This window comes from Pelmatolapia mariae, linkage group LG9 (assembly GCF_036321145.2).
Source record: "Pelmatolapia mariae isolate MD_Pm_ZW linkage group LG9, Pm_UMD_F_2, whole genome shotgun sequence".
Classification (NCBI taxonomy): Eukaryota; Metazoa; Chordata; class Actinopteri; order Cichliformes; family Cichlidae; genus Pelmatolapia; species Pelmatolapia mariae.
Window position 1 is genome coordinate 17,840,852 of NC_086235.1, and position 21,697 is coordinate 17,862,548.

At 40.4% G+C, this 21,697-nt stretch overlaps 1 protein-coding gene across 5 annotated transcripts in view; it reads left to right on the forward strand.

Moving 5' to 3' along the window:
• The window catches only part of dlgap1b (discs, large (Drosophila) homolog-associated protein 1b), a 95,682-nt gene that overhangs the window by 52,974 nt on the left and 21,011 nt on the right, over positions 1-21,697 (forward strand). For 4 of the 5 annotated variants that reach the window (XM_063483518.1, XM_063483521.1, XM_063483519.1 and 1 more), the window contains exons 5-7: positions 6,473-6,650; positions 7,307-7,432; positions 8,633-8,888. In XM_063483518.1, the coding sequence (XP_063339588.1) occupies positions 6,473-6,650; positions 7,307-7,432; positions 8,633-8,888 (560 nt within the window). The remainder of the gene's footprint in view (positions 1-6,472; positions 6,651-7,306; positions 7,433-8,632; positions 8,889-21,697) is intronic. The other variant, XM_063483520.1, reaches the window with a different exon arrangement.

Genomic DNA, 21,697 nt, shown 5'->3' on the forward strand with positions numbered 1-21,697 from the left:
AACTGAGAGCGACTGAGCCCTAATTTGAAATCCACGATGCCAGCTCACCTACTGAAATCTCTTTAAATAAGTAAGTGCTGTGTTCTTCAGAAATGCATTGTGAGTTGAGAACATCATCAGCTATTTCTCTCTCCCTCTCTTTTGAAGCAATTCTTTTCGAATGATCTGAGGTTAAAAGCTGAGCTTCATTATTTGAAGAGTTTCAAGCTGTTGTTTCTTGTTATATAGGGCATTCTCTGCTCTGCAGTCTATTTTTTCACAGCATGAGTTTATAAAGTATTCAGCAGTAACAGAGTCCATCAAGATTTTTATTTATTTATATTTTATCTAGTCCACACTGTCAAGCCCAATGGCAGAACTGAATCTCTTTGTAAACAAGTGGAACATTCAATTTTTGGAATTTCAAATTGATTGAAATTGTATTCATTTTAATTTCATACCACTTTTGTAGTTTTGGCCAGCATTCCTATAATATTAAAACACTGTGCTAATGTTCATGGTAAAGAAGCATGGTGGGAGGTCATCAATTACATTTTGCTGTCCAACCCTTCTTGGCATAATTGTGAACACGCATACACAGATTTGCTCTGCAGTGTGGGAGTTCTATCTGCAACTTTAGTGTAGTCGCTTTAATTTTTCCTCCAAGTGCAGTGGTGTAGGTTATCTATTGGCTTATTTACAACCTGTCTGATTGTCTCTGACAGCTCGTGTTTTTTGCTTCCCCAGCTCCACTGTAGCAATGTCATCCTGTTCCCTGTTACTTCTGGGAGTACCAGTTATTGTAATATCACAGAAAGGACCAAAAACATAAAAACCTGAGTTGTAGTATAGCAGAAATTGCCTTTTTAATCCATTGCCCTGTTATGTACAGTCAGTCAGTGAGTCTAAGGTTTTACATATCATTTCATCGTTAAAAAAAAATCTAATCATTGACAGGTCTTTAAATTAGATGAATGTGACCGCAGATGAACAATAAATCACATTACACATTATTCATTACTTAATGAAAACTAAACCAAAATATAGTCATGTGGAAAACTAAGTGCACCTCAATTGCTTGTAGTCTTTAGCAGCAATAACGTGGAGTAACTTGAGGTAATGACTTTCTGCATGACTATCAGTCTCTTCTATTATTCTAACGTTGTTTCACTTCGTGGAGCTTTGTGGATTTACAATTGGATTTAGCACTTAAAATCCCATTACAATATTTCAGTTAGAGGTCTAAACTTTGAGTCATCCCCTTGAATATTTTCTTTTTCTGCCATTCTGTTGTAGATTTGCTGATGTGCTTCTGATCATTGTCCTGTTGCATAATGCATTTTGGCCAAGCTTTAGCTGTTGGACAGCTATCGGCCTCACCTTTGATATATTTGATATTTTGGATTTTGGTATCCAAAGACATTTGTGGTCAGCGCAGTTGGTGCACAGGTCCTTTGGCTTTAAAACAATCCCAAATCATCACCTACTCTACCACCGCACTTCATAGCTGCTATGAGGTGTTTGTGCTGAGATGCTGTGAGCATTATGGCTTAACATCTTTTGGTCTTGTCTGCCCAAATAACATTGTACCCGACATTTTGTGGTTAGTTAAGATGCAAATGTAAGCTAGTCTGCCTTGTTCTTTTTTCTGGTAACCCTTCCAAACAAGCCATACTTGTTCAGTCTTTTTCTAATTGTACTGTCGCCCTAACTTTAACATTTAACATGCTAACAGAGGCCTGTAGCATCTGAGGTTTTTTTTTTTTTTTTAGTTTCTCTGTACTTTGCACGGCCTGGGCTCTCGGTGAATTTCCACTCCTCAGAAGATTGGTAACTGTCTTGAATCTTTCTCACTGTAGAATAATGGACTTTAAATTGTTTGGAAATGGCCTTATAACCCTTTCCAGACTGATGGGCAGCAACTATTGCTTCTGTAAGCTCATCACTGATGTCTTGCCTCCTTGACAGTGTGCTAACACACCTGAATGCCCCAGACAAGCTGCCAAAACTTGTGATTTTATGGAGGTGCTCACACTTGCCTACAATCAGTTAAAGTGCATTTGATTAGCAACACATGGCTGATGCTTTCCCTCTTAATTCCAATGGAAGGAGTGTGCTTGGCTTTTCACACACTGTTTCTGCATTATCACTTTAGTTTTTATGAAATAAATAATGAAAGTATGTAATTGTTGTTGTTGTTCATTTGAGGGTGTCCTTTCTTTATACCACCACTCTGTATAACAACACATGATCTGACCATTGGAGATATCTTACGTCATACTGCACTGAAACAGTTAAAGAACTGAGGACAGTCTGATGGCGCTGCACGAGGCTGTGACTGATTAGCTGTGTAATATACAGAGATGAGAAGAACACCAGTGGGTGCTCCGTCATTGTTACTGGTTTCACAAACACACACAACCACACATACCCTTACATAAGTGCAAGTGGCACAGCTTGGGGCCCACTAATGACTTGAATTTGGCCCCGGGAACGCCATCATCATCTGATGGAACCCAGTGGAACAAACCAAACTGCAGTGCTGCACATTGGAGATAGAGAATGAGGCGGGAGCAGCTGACATCTTGTTTTCACATGGTGCTTTTGGGAGCTGGCACAAGTCTGTTACACTCCGCAATGATTTAATAATCAGCTTTGTTGTTCCATATGTTTTAGAGCTCATTCTGTGGCCATTGTGTCCTTGACTAGTCGGGAATTGCTCCTAAGAAGTTGTGAAATTTGCTAATTCTCGTCCAATTGCAACCTCCTCCTTTATTAAAACACAAGGCATGCAGATAAAGAGTGTATATGAATGGTTGGGATTATTTCTGACAGACAACAACAAGCTCAGGAGAAAATTACATCCTTTCTTGTTTCGCTCACTCACAAACTCCAAGCTTTCTTTTTGCCATAAACATTTATTTGTGGCCTAGATTTTATCATGTTTACTGTGTGTCTCTAAGACACACCCTTCCATCCCTCCAACCACCGTGTTTAGGCTCTTTATTTAGATATACTAAGAGGGGAAAGCAAGGGAAGGATGAAAGCGGAGAAGGTAAAAGCAGTTAGACTGAGAAATCTTGTCACGCGGAGAGGCAGGGGAACTGGTTGGGAAAAAAACATTTGAAGCAAAACGCAAAAAAAGACATGATGTGAAGATAAAAAACATAGAAAAGAAGAATTATGTAGAATTATGAGAAAAGAACAAGAAATGTGGAGGAAATCGGCAGACGACAGACAGATTCCTGACGTAATGTCTTCATTTATGTCACTTGTTTCATAGTGGAACAGCTTGCAATATGCTGAACTCCCCCCAATCCTTAACTGGTCCTGATTACTGGCTGGGTCTGCAATTTAAGTGGCCACAATAGACATCATTGGTTCTATAATCAGCCCCACAGGGAAATCAAGAGGAGATGTGGATAGAAAAATGATGTGGGTAGATTCTTCCTTGACTTGATTCCTCTGTGAATCACCCACAGCCACAGACACAAGGTGGCTGATATGAATGAGTCACACCAGTTTCGCTTTCTTGGTTTTAGAATATGTACCGTTTCAATTCTATAATCAAGTGAACCATTGCAGTACTGTAGGCAGTGCTGCATAGGGAAGGTAGGAGTACAAACTTTATATTTACTCTCTGTAACATTTATTGAATTGTTTTGTCACATTTTCACTGCAACCATGAATTACACTGACTGGTCGGAAATTTTGGAAAAGAGAGCAAAATTTAAAGCCTGAAAAGTCTCTTCGGAAGCAACAGAGGTTGTGTATGTTGGTGTTGAAGGTTAAATCGCCTGACTGTAACATGGGAGATTGTTGTTTATCTCCTGTAAACTACAGGCTATGATCTTTTAACCATTTTAACCACTTTTTCTTTTCCTTAAAAATATCTAAAATTAATCAAATAACCACCATAATGCTTGATTAGGAAACTGATTGATTTGAAAGTTGGAGTTCTGATAGTAGTGGCAGTATCAGAAGGTGTTCATGTGGAGTGCATGGGTTGTTTAATTTGATAGTTATTTGAATATCTCTGAAAAAGTCTATCATGCATCATATGGAGCAATCATTCAAATGACCTGGAAGCTTGAGGGTCCTGCACAGTATCTTTGCTGTGTACTGTTCTGGACAGAGATCTCAGATGTCATTCCTGGGATCTCCTGGAGCCACTCGCCCAGTTTGGGGGTCACTGCTCCAAGTGCTCGGATTACCACGGGGACCACTATACGCATCCTATTTTGACCTAAGGATAAAGGGCATACTCAGCACAGATGTATGCCCTGCCTGCCAGCATCTTGCACTCTGCTGTTACGTGTTGGATTGCCTTAGGGGCCATAGCCCCCACAGCCACGATTAGTGCCTCTGTGCTGTCTTTCAGTCCAGCTTTGACCAGCCATTGGTAGGATTTCTTTATCAGCTACTTTCTCTTCCGGACAGAGACCTCTGATGTTGTGCCTGGAATCTGCCAGCTTCCTGGTCACAGCTCCTAATGCATCTGTTACCACTGGAACCACTTTGGACTTACACATCTGCTCCAGTTGTTTTTTCAGTCCCTGGTACTTGTTGCTGTCTGCTGGGATTAGCACGTCTATCACAACTCTGGTCTTCTGCTCCTTGGAAACCACCCCTATGCCTGGCTGATTTAGCAGCTACTGCTTGTCTGTACCACAGGACATTAGCTCTGTTGTTCTCAACCACCTTTCGTGGCATCTCCCATCAGGACTTGGGGATTCCTAGTCAATGTGCATATTTTCCTGTACACTATCCCAGCCTCTTGATTGGGCCTGTTAGTCTATGCTGTCCCAGCTTGGATCTTAGATCCTGCTACTATGTGTTGGATAGTCTCTTGGGTGCTTTTATACACTCTGCAACTTGGATTCTGTCAGTTTCAGTCGACTCCTGCTTCTATGGACCTGGTGCTCAAGGCTTGTGCTGTTTTTAACCTGGCCTTTTGTAGCTATTGGAAGGATTTCTTTATGTCAGCCAGTTCCTCTATCTGTCGATGGTACATCCCAAGGATGGACTTGGTTGTCTGTGATAGTTGCTGTTTAATTGACTCTGTCTATGAATTCTCTGTTCAGTTCTGAGATCACCCATTACCACTATATGTTACTCCCAGGCAAGATATAGCTGTGTTGAGTTTGTTTTCTCAATCAAATTCATTTAGCTTTAATAATACAAAAGACATAATAAAACATGACATTTGGCTCAAAAAATTATTTGGTGATTCAGATACACCAGATTCCTCTTTTCCTGTCACCTGGTGGAAAAACAGATTTTCCTTAAAAATACAGTGGAACTATTGGAAAACATTGATGGAAGACCTCAAAATGATCAATTGTGTTGATCAAACAAAGCAGCAGCATAACTAACTCATGAATTTTTCTGTGTCTGTGGAGTAGCTTCTAATATATTATTCTCAATATTAAAGAGCCAGGAGGACAGTCGGGCTAAATGGAGACATGTTTTAAAATTAATAACTGTCCATTCGACACACTTATTCTTATCTCAGTAGTTTATCTATTCTTCCACTTCACCTCGCCTTTCCAATCTTCCATCCAAGAATGAGTAATCTAGTTTGCTTTGCTGTGGTAACCGCGCTCTATTTTAAGGCAGAAATGCATAATTAAAGCTGACCTGACATGAAGGCAGAGACTAAGAGTTGTATAAGCAAAGTATCTATATGCGGATGCTCTTATGTGTGTGGAATAAGAGAGGCTACAAAAAGATGCTGGGCCTGTGGCTCTCACCGTTAATTTTAGAATTTATATATAATCTGTGATGTATTCTTTCCTCACTTGGTTTAGTAGACCACCATGTTCCTCAAGAATGAAGTGAGTCTGCTTTTTAGGTTTTATTTGCTGTGATTAATTAGTTGTTTAGCTTGCATCCAATTGCTATTTAACCTAAACAGCAAGCACCCTTTTTTGCGGGCACGCAAATGCACACGTGCACATAGATGTGAAGCATGCTAAGCAATCAGGCTGAAAGCAGGTGACAATTAATGAGACACCTATTCATACCTTTCATACAGGATGTGTATCAAATATATTTCTGTGTTTTTATGTCACAGTCTCTAAATTAGGTATACCTCACAGGCATACAGAAACAGACGTTCATATCCCTATATACAAGAGTTCTCATGATTAAGCGTTTTAGAAAGTGCTTACAAGGAGCTTCAAGGACAAACTATCTAAGCTACTGTGAGCGGTTCTCAATAGAACTACGCTGTTTGATTAGATAATGGTGTATCCTGAAGCAATTGTGGATTGATCCATATCTTTGGGTTCACACACTTCCAAGTACTTGAAATTGCCTTCTCTTGCATTCTTTTCATCGCGTTATCTCCCCCTCTTTACCTCTGCTCTTTTTCTGCCTTTATCGTCCTTGGTTTTTCACCTTTTTACTAATCTCTTGCTTTTCCTGTTTTGACTTTTTTTGTTTGTTTTTTACCCCTTCCTTTTTTCTTTCTTTCCCTCCCTTATGGCAGGATTTCCACAGAGCACTCACCCAAACTGCAGATCCGGAGTCACAGCTATCTGCGGGCGGTGAGTGAGGTTTCCATCAATAGGAGTCTGGACAGCTTGGACCCAGCAGGGCTGCTGGCTTCGCCTAAATTCCGCTCCCGAAACGAGAGCTACATGAGAGCAATGAGCACCATCAGCCAGGTTGGTGGCACTCTGGGTCCCATGCCTGTTTTTTGTTAGCCTCTACGGCCCTCGTACCTCTACTGTTACATCCGATAAGGCTGTGCAGTGGGAGGAAATCCTATCGGTAGCCATTCTAAGACCTAAATTAGCAATCAGGTCACCATCCGGCAAATTATGAAAAATATGAAAACCCCCAATCTCCTAATTAGTGTGTACGTGTGCATGCTGTTTTCTGGAGCTCAGATGATACCGGTATTTTCAGATTGGCTAATTAAACAGGAGGGGATGCAGACCTCCCTCAGTTCCCTCTTTTGCCATAATACGCTCTTTCTGCATCAGCATATTTTGCGAACCAAAATGACAAGCTTAAACTGTTCTACTCATTTAACATGCAGCAATGTGATTTTTATGAATAATTCAAAGTCGGATAGGTTCCAAATAATAACGGGCATTTGAGGTGATGTGACAGTTATTGAACATATTGAAGAATTGGCCAGGAAACAAGACACACACTAGCCTGGTGGAGGTCTGTTAATGTATTGGCAGCTGCAAAATAAGATGTTAGTCATTTGGGATTTTGAGCAGTGCTTGATACATTGCATTATTTGTAATGACAGGGGAACTTAGTTTACCTTTTTGCCTGGGGTAATGGGAATATGTACTCCCCTCTAAAGCCCAGGGGCAACAGTTTGCCTCACCATCTGAATGATGGACCCCCGAGACATCCCTTCAAGTCCTGGCATGGAGCAGGCCAAGAAGAGAATGTCACACTGGACCTGGCATCAACAAAAAGAATAAAGGTGCTGCTTAGGTTCTCTATTTCACTGTTTGCATCTAGTGTCAGCTGGTGTCAATAGACTGAATCGAGGTCCACAAACCTTCCTGATTCCCAACTCTACAAATGTGCACTTACACCTCTGACTCTACACTCTGCTTACCAAGTCCTGCTACTTTCATTTGTGTCACTCCCTGTGAAGATATCCTGGGAACTTTCCTATTATCTGCCCTCACATAACCCAGTCTGTCCCACACACCCATCTTGCAAGTCTGTCGCAAGTTTTCTGAGTTTGTTTGCTTTAGAGCCTGTTTTGAAGCTGCACTAGCTAATGATGTAGGTGTAATTAGATGTCCTTGAGTCACATTTCAAATCCCAGTAGTCTTAGCTTTGACACTTCCCATTCTCACCTTTAATAACACGTGTAGTATTTCACTGTGTTGTATGGCCCTTTGAAGTTTTATCCTACAGGGATTCTTCCCCCTCTGCACCCCTTGGATAGTCTTTTATTTTTCTCCAATGTATTTCTATTTTAAGTGGGCTATATGTAAATTCCTATAAATGGCTTAAAGCTTCATAAGACGGCGTGGAGGTAAAAGCAGTGACAAAAATGAATTGCTGTACTCTGTACTGACATGGAAATTCTGTGATTTGATGTGCTAAAAAAAAAAAGCTTGAATAGTCTATGATGCGTTACCAAAAGGCACAGAATTGTAGAACATAATTCACTGCAAGCGAATATTTCGATGGCTGGATTTCAGTCAAAAGATTTGAAAAATGCTTTGTTAAAAGTACTTTTGCGGTTTTGATTATTTCTCCTTGGCAGAGATGCATTTATACAAAACAAAAATCTTTTTTTTCTCTCTTTTTTTTTTTTTTTTTTGACCAAATGTGGTGAATCTGCCTGCCATAAATTATGGGAAACGCTGAAACCCCAATGTTATGTTGCAGCACCCAATTTGCACTTTAACTGTGTTTGTATATAAAACTCCTGCCTGGTGAAGCTTTGAGCAGTAGAGTAGTACAGTAACAGCAATTCTTGCAGCACTAAAAGATGTTTCTCTGGCTTTTGCTACTGTAATATATTGTCCATTCACCTTTCTCTTATACTGTGCTGTTATGCACCTGTGCATTGTTATTTTTCAAGGTGTTCTCTTTTTCCTCTATGTGGATGTTTGTGTGCACATACTGTATGTATGTCTGTCTGTTTCCCCCTCCTCCACAGGTGAGCGAGGTGGAGGTGAATGGGCAGATCGAGGCGGTGTGTGAGTCAGTGTTCAGTGAGATGGAGTCACAAGCAGTGGATGCCCTAGACCTGCCCATGCCTGGGTGTTTCCGTATGCGGAGCCACAGCTACGTGCGTGCCATCGAGAAAGGCTGCTCACAGGAAGAGGAAGAGGGGAGCGTCACAGCGGGAAGCAGGAGGACCAACTCACCCCCACGCACCACCACCACTGTTAGAACCATCCAGAGCAGCACAGGTGGGTGGGAACATGTGCTTAAAGCATGCATACTCATGTGCTCATGACTTAGTGAACATACATAACCTATTATAAATTCATATGAGCTTAGAAAGTATATTTTATGGATGCACTCTGATTTCTGAATGAATATCTTAATACTGCACTTTACTTGCTTACTTCACTGGAAAGTTTATCCATAAACATGCAATACACACATGATTGATGGTCATCAAGTCAAATCTTCTCCTTTCTTTCCCTCTTCTGCAGAAACCCAGTCTTGGTTATTTCCATAAAAAAGAGCTGACTCGGTTAGCCAGCTGCAGACTAGTTTCACTTTGCAAACACAGACCCAGACCCTCTATATTATTATCTATCTGACCCAGTTTTCTTCTCTGATACAATAAGATGAATGCCGGACTGTTTTTTCTCCCGCATAAGAGCTTATTTGAGCTGTAAAGCTCACTGACTGCTGGATCTTATTTTAGCCCTCTTGTGTGCCTCATGGTCTGGAGTGCTTAGTTTTCCAGCATTTCTGCATGCAGTATTGATGCTGAGTGGTGCTGGCATCCAGCACTGGGTGCTTCTATGCTTCCCGCTGCAAATCCAAACGTCATTCCCTTACACGGTGCACGTTGAGTCACCATAGCCTGACGCACATTGGTGTTCGCTTCCATTATTATTTAATTATGCCAATTAAAAGACAGCATTTCCCCAAACCAGGTTGACAAAGGTTACAGCCAGCTAATTAAACACATTAACTGCAAATTGGAAGAATTGCAAAACTTGTTCAGTGAATTAAAAGGGCTTACTACTGACTCTGAGCAAACATTTATTTAAGGCTCTTTAAAAACTGCTCCAACTGACTTCTTTGCAGACTATCATTTCCTGCTCCAGTTAGTGAAATTAGACAAAATATGAATTTGCACCCCACTGTTTCTATGATTATATATCAAAGAAGAGGCCAAGTTAGGAATGCAATTAAAGGCAATGGAGGATTCATTTGATTGTTCTGTTGTTTGGTAGTACTTATTGATCTATAAAACGGAGAGAGTGATAAGAGGAAGACATTCAAAGCTCCCTCCTCGGAGGAAGGAAGAGATAATGAAGATCATCTATCAGGTGAAGTGTTGTAGGGACTAAAATGGGGTTTTCATCCTAGACAGCTGCTACACGTGGTACAGGAAGTCTCTATTTCTCTGGCTGTCTCACACACGCCTTGCAGGGCTCGCTCTTGATCTGTAACACAAAGGCAACACCTTTAAACATTTGTCAGGTGACTGGTGACTAAGCAGAGATTTCTTTGCTGTAGCACATAATTTAGAAGCGGTTGCCTCATAGCTGTTGGCATTTTAATGAACATCCTTGTGATGCCTTAGTTGGACAGATGATGGACAGATATTTTATTTTTTGGAATTTCAAAGATGAGATAATAGCCTGGTGTATGGTACTGATGAGGCAACATAACACAACTCCTTCCAGTTGACGGCAATATTCTGTCTCGGGTTTGTGTCATACTTTGTCGACCTCTTGTTACCCTTGACCCTTATTTCCCACCGACCTCCTGGTATCTCAAAATCAGTTGCAACTAAGATTTAAGCACGCAACATGGGTCATTAGAACAGTGATATATTACAAGGTGATGTGGAAAGCATTTAACTGTGATTGGTACTAAAGGTAGGGGATTGCTTCAGATTACTGTCATAACTATACTACTGTACACTTCATCACCTCAGATCTTCACCACAAATTCATCAGTCACTGTAATTAATTATCTGAACCTCTCCTTTGTCTCCCACCGGGGCGAGACTGCGATTAAGAGTAAAAGAAGAGATGGAGACTGGAGAGAGGAGGGAAAAGTCTCTATGTGTTTGCATTTTGAATGGATGACTTTTTTAATGCGATCATCCAGTTAAAGTTAGGTAGGAGTTGTTCTCCTAATGCAGTGTGTAAAGTACAGGGATGGCAGATGGTTTCGAACCACTGAAACAACACCCCCCACATCTTAACACTCCTTAAAATCCTGATAATCAGATTTTACAGAGGTTACGAAGATTTCTGTTTTTCTTCTCAACTATTGAAGGATATTATAAATATCTTTCTAACTGCTGTTTTTGGAAATGAACTGGAAATCTCAACATTTTAGTCATTTCAGTAAATTACTGGCAAATAAACACGGGAGGGGGGATATTCAGAGAAGCAGAAGAAGGTGGGGATATGGTGCTGTTTGGGATTAGAAACAATCAAAAGGCTAGAATGTGTTTCAGCCGTCAAAGGCAGCATATGCGGTAGCTGTAAACCTTGCCTCCTGTCCATATTAATGTAGGTAACATGTGGACATAATGGGGATTTGCTGTAAAATCATTGTAGGCTGGCATTTTACAGCACTCAGTACTCAAAGTACCCTTTACCCACGGGAAAATACAGCAAACAATATGCATTTTATAATTTCATATTCATAACAGACATTTGACATTTGCAGTCTCTCGCTCTCTCTCTCTCTCTCTCAGCTCTCACATAGTAGGCTATAAAGAACATATAACTGTCGGCACGGTGACGTCCTCCTAAGAAAACATTCACAGCTTTTACAGTTTAGTTTATTTCTGTTGTTTCACGATGTGAACGCTCACACGAGCAAACACACGCACACGCACATTAATACAGTTCACAGGAAATCGTCTGGGAGCCCAAAGCGAGAAATGAAGACGTTGTTGTGGTGAATATTGCATGATGTTTCTGAAGGCTGGTTCAAGCACCGGTTCCAGAAAAACAGCCCGCACTTATGGTTTTCAGCTCCCACTTGTCCCCACGGCAAAAAGCCAAAATATCACACACACACGCACAGACACACAGCAGGCAAGAGACCTATCAGCTTCCGCTCATGCTTCTCTCCGGTTTGCCCACTGCACTGCTCCAGCCCATTATTATTGATGATCTTTTTAATCCCGAGGAAGGAGACCGAAGTAAAGGGTTGTCCTTTGATCTCTTCTCTTTGAACGTGAAGTAGCTGTGGCTGCTGTTGCCTGCGTCCGTGCCCACTTAAACTGGCACATACACGCACACACACGTTAACCTGCAAACTCACTAATGCAGACATACTGCTATTGCCTCGAACAGACGCGTTGGCCAAGACATCAGGTCCTTTGGATCGGTTTAACAAAATCTGGAGCAGATCCTCTTTCTAAAGCTTCGGAAAATCCATAGCAATCGGTTAATGTGAGGATTTTACTGCCTTTAAGCCCTGGCTCCTTCACCCCCACGTCATCTCCAGTTAACATATTCATCACCTCCTCACCCCTGCTTTGTCTTGTCCTCCCTTGCCTTCTTGCTCAACAACTAGAGCCGCTTCCTTTATACGAGCGAAGCTAGGTGTGTGGGTAAATCAACCTGTTGTGGCACTTCTTCAGGAAGAATAAATGACCTTGTATTAGAAACCGTACACATGCATATCTTAAGTCTGGGAATTTTGCCATAGCTTCTTATAGTTTCTCTTTCTCTCCCCCTTGTTTCCCATGCTTGCTGACCTACTGTCATTTATCCAACCTCACATTTCCCAGCATCTATTTTTCAGAGGTGCCAAAGGATTTGGTTTAAAAAAAGAAAAAGAAAAAGAAAAAAAGAAAAAGGTATTCACGCCCTAGCTCCATGTAATCAGTTATAGGACAATATTTGATTTAATGGCTGTGAATTTTTTACAGCCCCTACCAGAGGCATTGTGCTGAATAAAGCATTCCTTAAGTAAGCATTTAAGGCTTGCTTGTGTTCCATATTGCCAATGGTCTTGCAAACACTCAAGGGAAAACAACGTCTTCGTTTAGTTCTCTTATGCAGCTTCTAGCATACTTTTTCTATCTGCTTGCACTGCACAAGAGCAATTAAAAACATTTAATATTAATAAAATACTTGTCATATATAACTGTAGTTTAGATTGGCCGCTTTTGTTAAAAAATGTTTTAGTGTAAGTAAAAGACAAAAGAATAATTAAACATGCAAATTAATATAAAGGTTTAGTTGCTCAGAAAGAGAACGGCCGAGTTGCTTTATGTGCTGCATTTAAAAAAAAAATGCAGCACATAAACTGAGAAAGGATTAAGAATTTTTTCATTTGATTAGGTTTGTTCTTAATTACTTCTCTACCACTTTCTAAAGACCTTTGCACACCAAATGTGGTCTTGCTGGGAGTAAGTGTAGGCTAACTTCTCGTAACCAGATCAAATATCTAATACACTCTGCTAAGAAAACCTCTGTAAATTTGGTATTTGCACCAAAAGTCAATAGGGGATCTCATAAAAAGCACGGTATAAATGACAGGGAATCTTATTTCCTGTAAGAAAAGGTTTAATGCTTGAGGAAATATGCTTATTGGCTTTATTTGTTTTTTAAATCTTACTAATAAGCATAGCTTAATTAAAAACACAATTTTTGCATCAGTAGTAAATATTTGTAATTTACAGATATAAGCTCTGAATGGACCAAATATCTAATACCAATGTGTATGAGGGATTTCTGGGAGATTAGAATATAATAACATCTGTGCGCTTACTGTAGTGGCAGTTAATCACAGTAGGAGTTAGTGGAAAGGTGTCACCAGAGGAAATGACAGAAACCTTGTTGGTTTTGGTATTTCCTATTAGTTACAGACAGCAGCATTTCCCACATTTGGTCTTCTGTGTTTAAAAACACTCAACATACTGGTCTGAGTGTGGAACACTAAACTTACTGCGATGTTTTCAGGCTTTACTCTGTCGAAATCACTAGCCCTGCCTGTGTATTCCAAACTCTGCATTACAGTAGAGAACTGCAGGCTGAGATAAATCCTGTACAACACTGCCCCCAGGGGCTCAGTGAAACACAGCACCACACCTCTGCTCTTTCTTCCTTCAGAAGCTCCATGAGTGGGCGGATGGAAAAACTACAAGACAGCTTGACCCAATTAAAAACAATCACTGCCATCACTGGCTTTTTTCCAGGAGCTCTGTTCTGAGAGAGCTTGTGCGAATAAATATCTCTAGATGTGCTAAATATATATGGCTGGGATACAGACCGCTGAAGTCTGGCCGAATCAAGATCAAGCCAAGCATTGGGCCAGATTTCCCCTCACACCTCCACCAGCCCACGCAAATATCCCAGAGCAAGGCAGAATTTTGTGTGTCATATGTCAGGGTGACTCATATGTTATAAAAGGGAAGAAAAATGCCACTTTGGCTCTCTTTGTGTGTCCTCCTATGTTTTTTGTTTTTTTTTTCTCTCTCAAGGTGCGTTTAAGGAGGAATACAGGTGAAAGGCCTTTGTGGCAGCATTAAGTTTGATAGATCCATCAGTCGCGTGAACAATGACCACAGAGTAGGTTTTCTCAGCTTCAGGCTGCGGTAGTCAGTTACTGTGGATTTGGCCATCTGCTTGCCGGTTGTGTCCGTTGATGAGTGATGAGATCAGAGCAAGGTCAGGACTGAAAATGTAGGGCAATCAACTTATTTTTTATTGTGTCGTTGCCATGTATTCTGACTGGTGGCCAATTCTGCAAGTTCATTTTCAATATAAAATGAAAGGGATTAGATATAGACAGATGTTGGGGAGAAAAAAAGATTGTATTTTATATAATCTGCATACAAGAAGATCATAACTTCAACAATCCCACAACCCCCATAGGAACTGTGTGCAATAACAAAGGCTAACCCTCCAATAAAATTGCTGCCACTTGGGTTTAGGAACAGCTTAGTGCAAAGGGACACTTTTTTTTATTATTAAACCACAAGGTGGCAGTCATCACACTGAGTTTATGAATCACATCCTCTGTTTGGCTATTTTTGTGCTTTCAAGTTTTCACATTAAAGGAACTCCAGTTGTATATGTAGGGATGTCAGTGGTGTTGCTTTCAAATTTGGTTGTCAAACGAAGTTCTCAACTTTTGGCACACCATCTCACATAAGGATAGCTAGAATGGGAAGACTTCTAATTGGCTTCCAGTAGGAGCATGAAATTTATTTCCCACTATATTGTCTGGCTATTGTACATATTCTAAGTATTTCCACATTTTTAAGGGATCTCCTGTGGTTTAGGGATTAAATCTCCAAACATATGACTATTTTAAAAAGAAGAAAAAAGGGAAGTGTAACTGGATAAAAGATAACTGTTTTAAAAAAAATGCAACAGTTGTTTTATATATATATGTACAGTACTGTGGAAAAGTCTTGAGCCATCCCTAATTTCTTTTTGTTTTGCTTCCAAGGTGATTTTTTTTTCTGTAATTTTTTTTTCTCAAGCGCTCCGGGCTTTCTGAAGGCCTTTCAAGGTTTTTATTTGGACATGGACTGATTTTTCACTCATTTTTGGTTTATTCCTTGTACCTGACCATTTTCAGAGGAATGCTTTATGTGTGTTTGTATGCTATGCCCTTAACACTGAACTATGAACCATTTAAGCATAAAATAGGCAACTAATTCAAGGGATGAATCAGTGCTGTGTGTGCACATAACAGACAACCCATTTTAAACTGTATATTTAGGACGTTTGTTACTAGTAGCCCATCACAGTAACACAGTTTGACAGATTTAAAATAGCTTTTTTTTTTTTTTGCTTTTTTAATGGGCAAGGTGAGCTATTAGTCAGACGCATATCTTGGCATGGTGTGCAGTGCATTCTTAGAAATTTTGAGGAAACTGGAGAAGTGGAGAACAAAAGAAGAATAGGCAGGTCTAAAAACTAATTAGAAACCCAGTGGTGGGGGCAGGATGCATCAAAAATGTGACACAGGACCTGACAGATGCATCTGGCCCTTCAGTTTATGCAGCTACTGTCTCAAAAGCGTCTGATTGGCAATGGCTTAATTTTTCAGCATGGCAGTGATCCAAACACACTGCCAAGGCAGTAAAAGCATACCTGAATAGAAAAACAGACAATGGGATGCTATCAGTCACAGGGACATCAACATTACTGAAGTAGTGTGGGGTTTGAATGTCCTTCAAGAAGCCTGGAGAACTATTCCTGAAAACTACTTAAAGAGATTAGAAGTAAGCTTGCCTAAGAGAGTTCAGGTTGTGTTGAAGAACAAAAGTGGTCACACCAAACATTGACTTTAAAGCAAATTGGAATTATACACTCTCTTTTTCACCTTATGCTGTAGTTTCTTTAAGTTAGTCACACTATATCCAGTTTTCCTAGCAAAATATAAAAAGATGAGTGGCTCGATACTTTATGCGCAATTGTCGTATAGATAAGTTCTGCAACATATGTACAAGTTAAAAATGAAGCAATAGTGGTGCCAATTTAGGATTTAAAAAGCGATACGTATTTGAATATCTGAGTAAATCCCTGAGCAACAGGGGCATTTATGAAGAGAGAGGGGGGATTTTTATTAGCGTAAAGTTTTCACTGTGACCGTACGTGGGACTGTCCCACCCTTGAATGACTTATTAAGTTTGCTTGCACGGGGCGGAGGGGGCGAAATCAAGGCGCGTCTACATCCTGACAGAAGATCCAATATCGTCAGAGTGAAAGAGGAAAACCGGGAGAGAAGATTCATCTCAGCACAGTTCTGCCGATTGACCCTTCACATGCCGTTACTTCAGTGTTTGTACAGCGCGCTGGTGGCCATGTGTGACTACTGGATACACCTTTGTGAGTACAAACTGTTGTTGTGTTTGTCTGTCGCTTGCGAGCGAGGTGAGACCGAAGGCGAGCTGCGGCAAGAAGCGGGGAAGATGAGCGATGGCACCTTCAAAATAAAAGCATGCGCAGCGAAATGTGAACCCGTAACGCGCTGAAATTGTGTTAGACTATTTGAATAATTCGGATAAGGATATTTAAAGGGTCGAAGTGGTGTCCACAGTAGAAATATTGTACGTAAAACCTACCTGTCAAATACAGGAAGTTATACTTTTTAATTTTAAAGTGCGTCAGTGGCATTTTACTGTGAAGGTCCAGAGCGGAAATTTTATTGTGACACTCTTTACACTGAGATCATCCGTGCCCATCCCGTTCTTTCTGCTTATTCACGCTTCTAATAAAATGACTTTTTAAAACAAACAATAAAATATAACGATGACCAAAATGCTTCATTTAATGTTAATGGAGAATAAAATTAAGTGATGCAATCTTTAATTTTAAGAAAGTACATTCTTACCTTCCAAGGTATTTTTAAACCTTATAAAATCAACTGAAATCTAAAAGTTTTAACAGTTTCTGCTGAGTCATCTGTGTAAAATGCTGTTAAATTAACTTTCAGGCCCTCTGCAGCTACTTTCCCTCCAAACTGAACTCCATTTGAACATCTCCCCTGTGAGATTAGCCACGAGTTACATGCCTTCAGCCTCCGCTCATAAAAGCCCAGAAATGTTGATCGTGTTCCAGCTCCTGGTTTATTTTGGTATATGTCTGATGGGGCTGGGAACAGGTGTGGCCTGAATGGCGCAGAGTAAGCCCTGGCACAGCATCACAACAGTCATCTGCAAGGTCTAGTTATTTAGGTCAGACCAGGGGCGATTCTAAGTTCACATTTTTAGGGGGGGCTCAACTCCCGATCTTAATGAGATGCATGCAGTGCTTTGTAGTTAATATTAATGGAATATGCTGTTTGCAAATGTAATCAGCCCCTTTTCACATTTGCAAACCTCAATTCAGTTGGATACACATTAAAATGTATCCCTCAAAGGCAACCTAATTAGTTATATGACCTATTGTAGTGTCTTTCAGTAAATCAGAGTGAAAATCAGAAATTTCAATATAATGCACTGGTTTTAGGGTGGAGCCTTTAGCTATAAAACTCAAGGCAAAGTCCCAGTCGTTAAAGAAGTTTAATAAGTGTTTGTTGTAGAAACATGCACAACATTATATCCAGTGTTGGGAAGGTTACTTTTAAAATGTATTCCATTACAGATTACAGAATACATGCCCCAAAATGTATTCTGTAACGTATTCCGTTACGTTACTCAATGAGAGTAACGTATTCTGAATACTTTGGATTACTTAATGTATTATCATGCTTTTTACAACTACGTGAATGTACTATTGCTGTGTGATTTATTACTATTACTGAAGGTCCGCGGCTCCGAACCGTAGTAAAGGGACCTCTGGCTAATAAGTCTGGTTCGTGTCGGGCTCGTAGCGGAAAACTAGCTTTACTTTGTTGTCTGGGTCAAGTTTGCTAGCGAGAGACAGAGAGAGGCGTTGAAAGACTGCTCCAACGGAACTTATTGTTTCGGAGGAAAACAGGAACACAGTGTACAGTCGAGTCTTAATAGCTTACTTACAACTGGGCTCGTCAGGCACTCTTCTTGGCTGCAGTGGTTATTATTATATTTACATGCTTCCAGCTCCCATTTCTGCTCGATGTTAACTCGTACTTTTCCACTCTCCTTTTTCTCCCTCCTCGCGCTCACAGACACATAACGGGTATGGCAGTCGATTCTCCCTGCAGCACGGACTACACTGCCCATGAGGCTATATTCTTTAGAGCTATACCTGTAGCATTCTGCCTATTAGCTTAGCACAACAACAACAACAAAAAGGCGCTCTCTCACCCGGGAAACACACAGTCGCAGAGAGAGAGAGCGTCGCCCTACAACCATGGCAACCGTAACGCTGCCCTACTGGAACAACAGAACATAGCTGTCAAACAAAACCCAAACAGTCCTGACCCGCGACAATATGAAACAGGAAAGTATCGCCGTGTAATCCATTTATTTCAACAAAGTAACTGTATTCTAAATACCACCTTTTTAAACGGTAACTGTAACGGAATACAGTTACTCATATTTTGTATTTTAAATACGTAACGGCGGTACATGTATTCCGTTACTCCCCAACACTGATTATATCTCGACCACATAGAGGCAGTTCACCAAATCATCAAGCACTTAAAGTAGCATTATTCAGTACAGACATAGGAAAATCAACCTGCCACTCCACAGACATGTACACGAAGCAAACTGGTTATAGAGTTGTTTTATATTAAAGTTCATGAATTCATACAAAGCCTCCCTTTATTATGCAGTCTCAGCACAGAGCGTCATGTACCCCTATTTCACAAGTGGAGAATAGATTTGTAGTCCATCACATCAGTGTAGTGGCATTTTTTTTAACTTGTTGTCACCTGGATCTGTAGCTGTGCTGTAAACAAACACAGAAGCCTAATTCTACCAGAACAGGAATAAACATTTTTAACACCGGCTCCTGGGCTAGGACACCGCAATGTCACTGCATCATCACAACAGCTTGAACTTTGGCTATATTTCAGTTAAAGCGTGTTTTGAATCTGCATCACTGATTTGTGGCATGAGATTATCTCTGCATCCTTTTTCTGACGCAGCAACGAAAGTTATTATTAGGCTATTAATGACAAACCTGCATCAGAAGCAGCAACACCTCTGTGTGAGCACACTGTAATATCATGATATCAGCAACACTGGACATAAAATCTGTTTGCACTCTAGCCTGTACAGTTTTTAATAGACATGTTAGGAAAATATAACAAATGAAGATAATTCCAGAAAATAACGCTAAAATACGCTGTTATTACTTCTATTAATATAGTTATTTTTAGGGGTGCTCAGGAGTTCATGACAGACTTCTGTGCGTGTTAAAGTGAGCATCCAGAGGGCATAGGAGAACCATGCTGAGCCCCACAGTGAGGAATATCACTGGTGCTACTTACCAGTCCAAGGCCTCGGAGGATAGATGGAGGGCTGCTAAGTCCCCACTGCTTGACAGATGAGCAGTCTGTGGCCCCATGTTTCTTTCCAACCATCTGTGTTTGAGTGAGTCATGCACAGGGTTGCCAGCTATGCTGCCTGCCTGCTCACCTACCATCTTTCGCCGTTCTATTTTCAGATGAGGCTCAGTGTCCCTCCTGAGCGCAACATGCTCTGGACACATGCACATGTACATTACACACATGGCTCCAGTGATCCAACTAGGCCATGGTCATGTGAGATTATGTTGCTATCATGTAAATGAAAGAGGGCATCCTGAATATGAGCTAATGAGAATTCACCTGCTGACATATTATAATCCATAAAGGCCTTCATCACAGGAACACCAGATTATCAGGTCATAAATAACTCAGTTCGTAAAGGCTAATATTTATTTATATGTTAAGCTTGGATTTGACAGTTATTCTGCCACTTTAGTTTTAATCAACACCTCTGCTACACTCTTCTTGTTTTTATTTCTTATCTCAAATATTGCTTTTTCCCTCATACTGTACGGTTTGTGCAAACTGTACCCAAAGGGATCATTTCTATCCATCAGTTTTATTCAATCAATTGTTCCAAGTCATCAGCAGTAACTCAAAATTTGCCCAGAAAATTCTTTCTTCTTGGGAAAAGTTTCACCACTATAAGTTTTTAAATGGCAGTTCTTCAAATGTATTGCCATTTAAACTGATGCAGTGTGATACAAGTTTATTGTTCCCATAAAGTAAGTTAACTTTAAACAGCAGAGTTACAGGATAATGCTTCTCTACCACATTTTCTTGTTTTTATCAGCTCCTCTACAGCTCACTGTAATACCATGTGTTTTATGCTAGATATCTCTTGGAGCATAGGCATAATACTTTATTGCTTCAAGCTGTATGTTCAAAGCTGCTGCTGCAGATTTGTTGGTTGCACATCCATGATGGGATTCTCCCATTAAAGATTAAGATGAGCTTCGAGGTTTGATGTGTTGTGTGTTTAGAGATGCTCTTCTGCATTCCTTGGTTGTTTGAGTTATTGTTACCTTCCTATCAGCTTGAAGCAGTCTGTCCATTCTCCTCTGACATAAACAAGACCACTCTGTAAATCTTCTGGCACCAGCAACCATGCCAAAATCTAAATCCCTTAAATTACCTTTCTGTCCCATTCTGACACTCAGTTTGAACTTAAGCAGTTTTTGTTGAGCATGTCTACAAGCCCGAGTTGCTGCCATGTGATTAGCTGATTAGAAATTTTTGTTATTGAACAGTTGAACAGGTGTACCTAACAAAGTGGCCGGTGAGTCTCTTGTTCTATTTTATGAGTTTGGGCAGAGTTAGGAGTGGTTTAGTGTATTGGATACAAAGCTGCCTCAGGTGTTTTGGGGTGTGTGCGCATCTGTGTGACTAACAGATTCAGTCACGCTTTCTTTTTTCTCTCTCTCTCCTTTTTTACCTTTCAATTCAGTCCTCAGAGAAGCTATTATTAGTCCGCACTGAGTTTGGGTTAGAGACTTAATGAGGGGTTGCATCATGAATGTACACTCAAGGAAAATTAAAAAGTAGAAGCTATGACCTCACTAAAAATTTACTGAGTCATTCACCTGCAGCATTTGTTTAGTAGAGCAACTGACATGTCTTTGGATGCGATGTGCCAGAATTAACCTTCACTTTTAGGTGTTCTTGCTGAGGTTTTCTTAACTCGCTTTCAACTTTTCCCCTTTCATCAGCCTGCTGATTCCTCTGCACTGTGGTTAAAGTTAATTCCAGATTTCTGGTAATCCACTCGAAGAGCTGAAATGAGAATAAAGAACAAAGATAAAGAGGTCAGGTGAAAATGTTGTTAATTAAAACAGCTAAGCACTAAGCCATGAAGCTCTATTGGAGCTCTGCAGAGCAGACAGAGCTAGCCAACTTCTTACCAACACATGATTATTTTTTGGGTTTCGGAGTAGAACTGCATGTTTTAAAAAAATCTCCAATTATTTGGAAAAAGTTGAAAATGCTGTACAAGATTATTTTTACTCTGGTATCTGCTATTTACAACTCTTTGGGTTTCAGAAGATGTTTATACCTCTCTGATTTATGATGCAGTATTTAATAATGAATGTGTATTAGTTAGTAAAGCAGGCTTTTTTGGTGCCTTTTTGAACATCAGCAT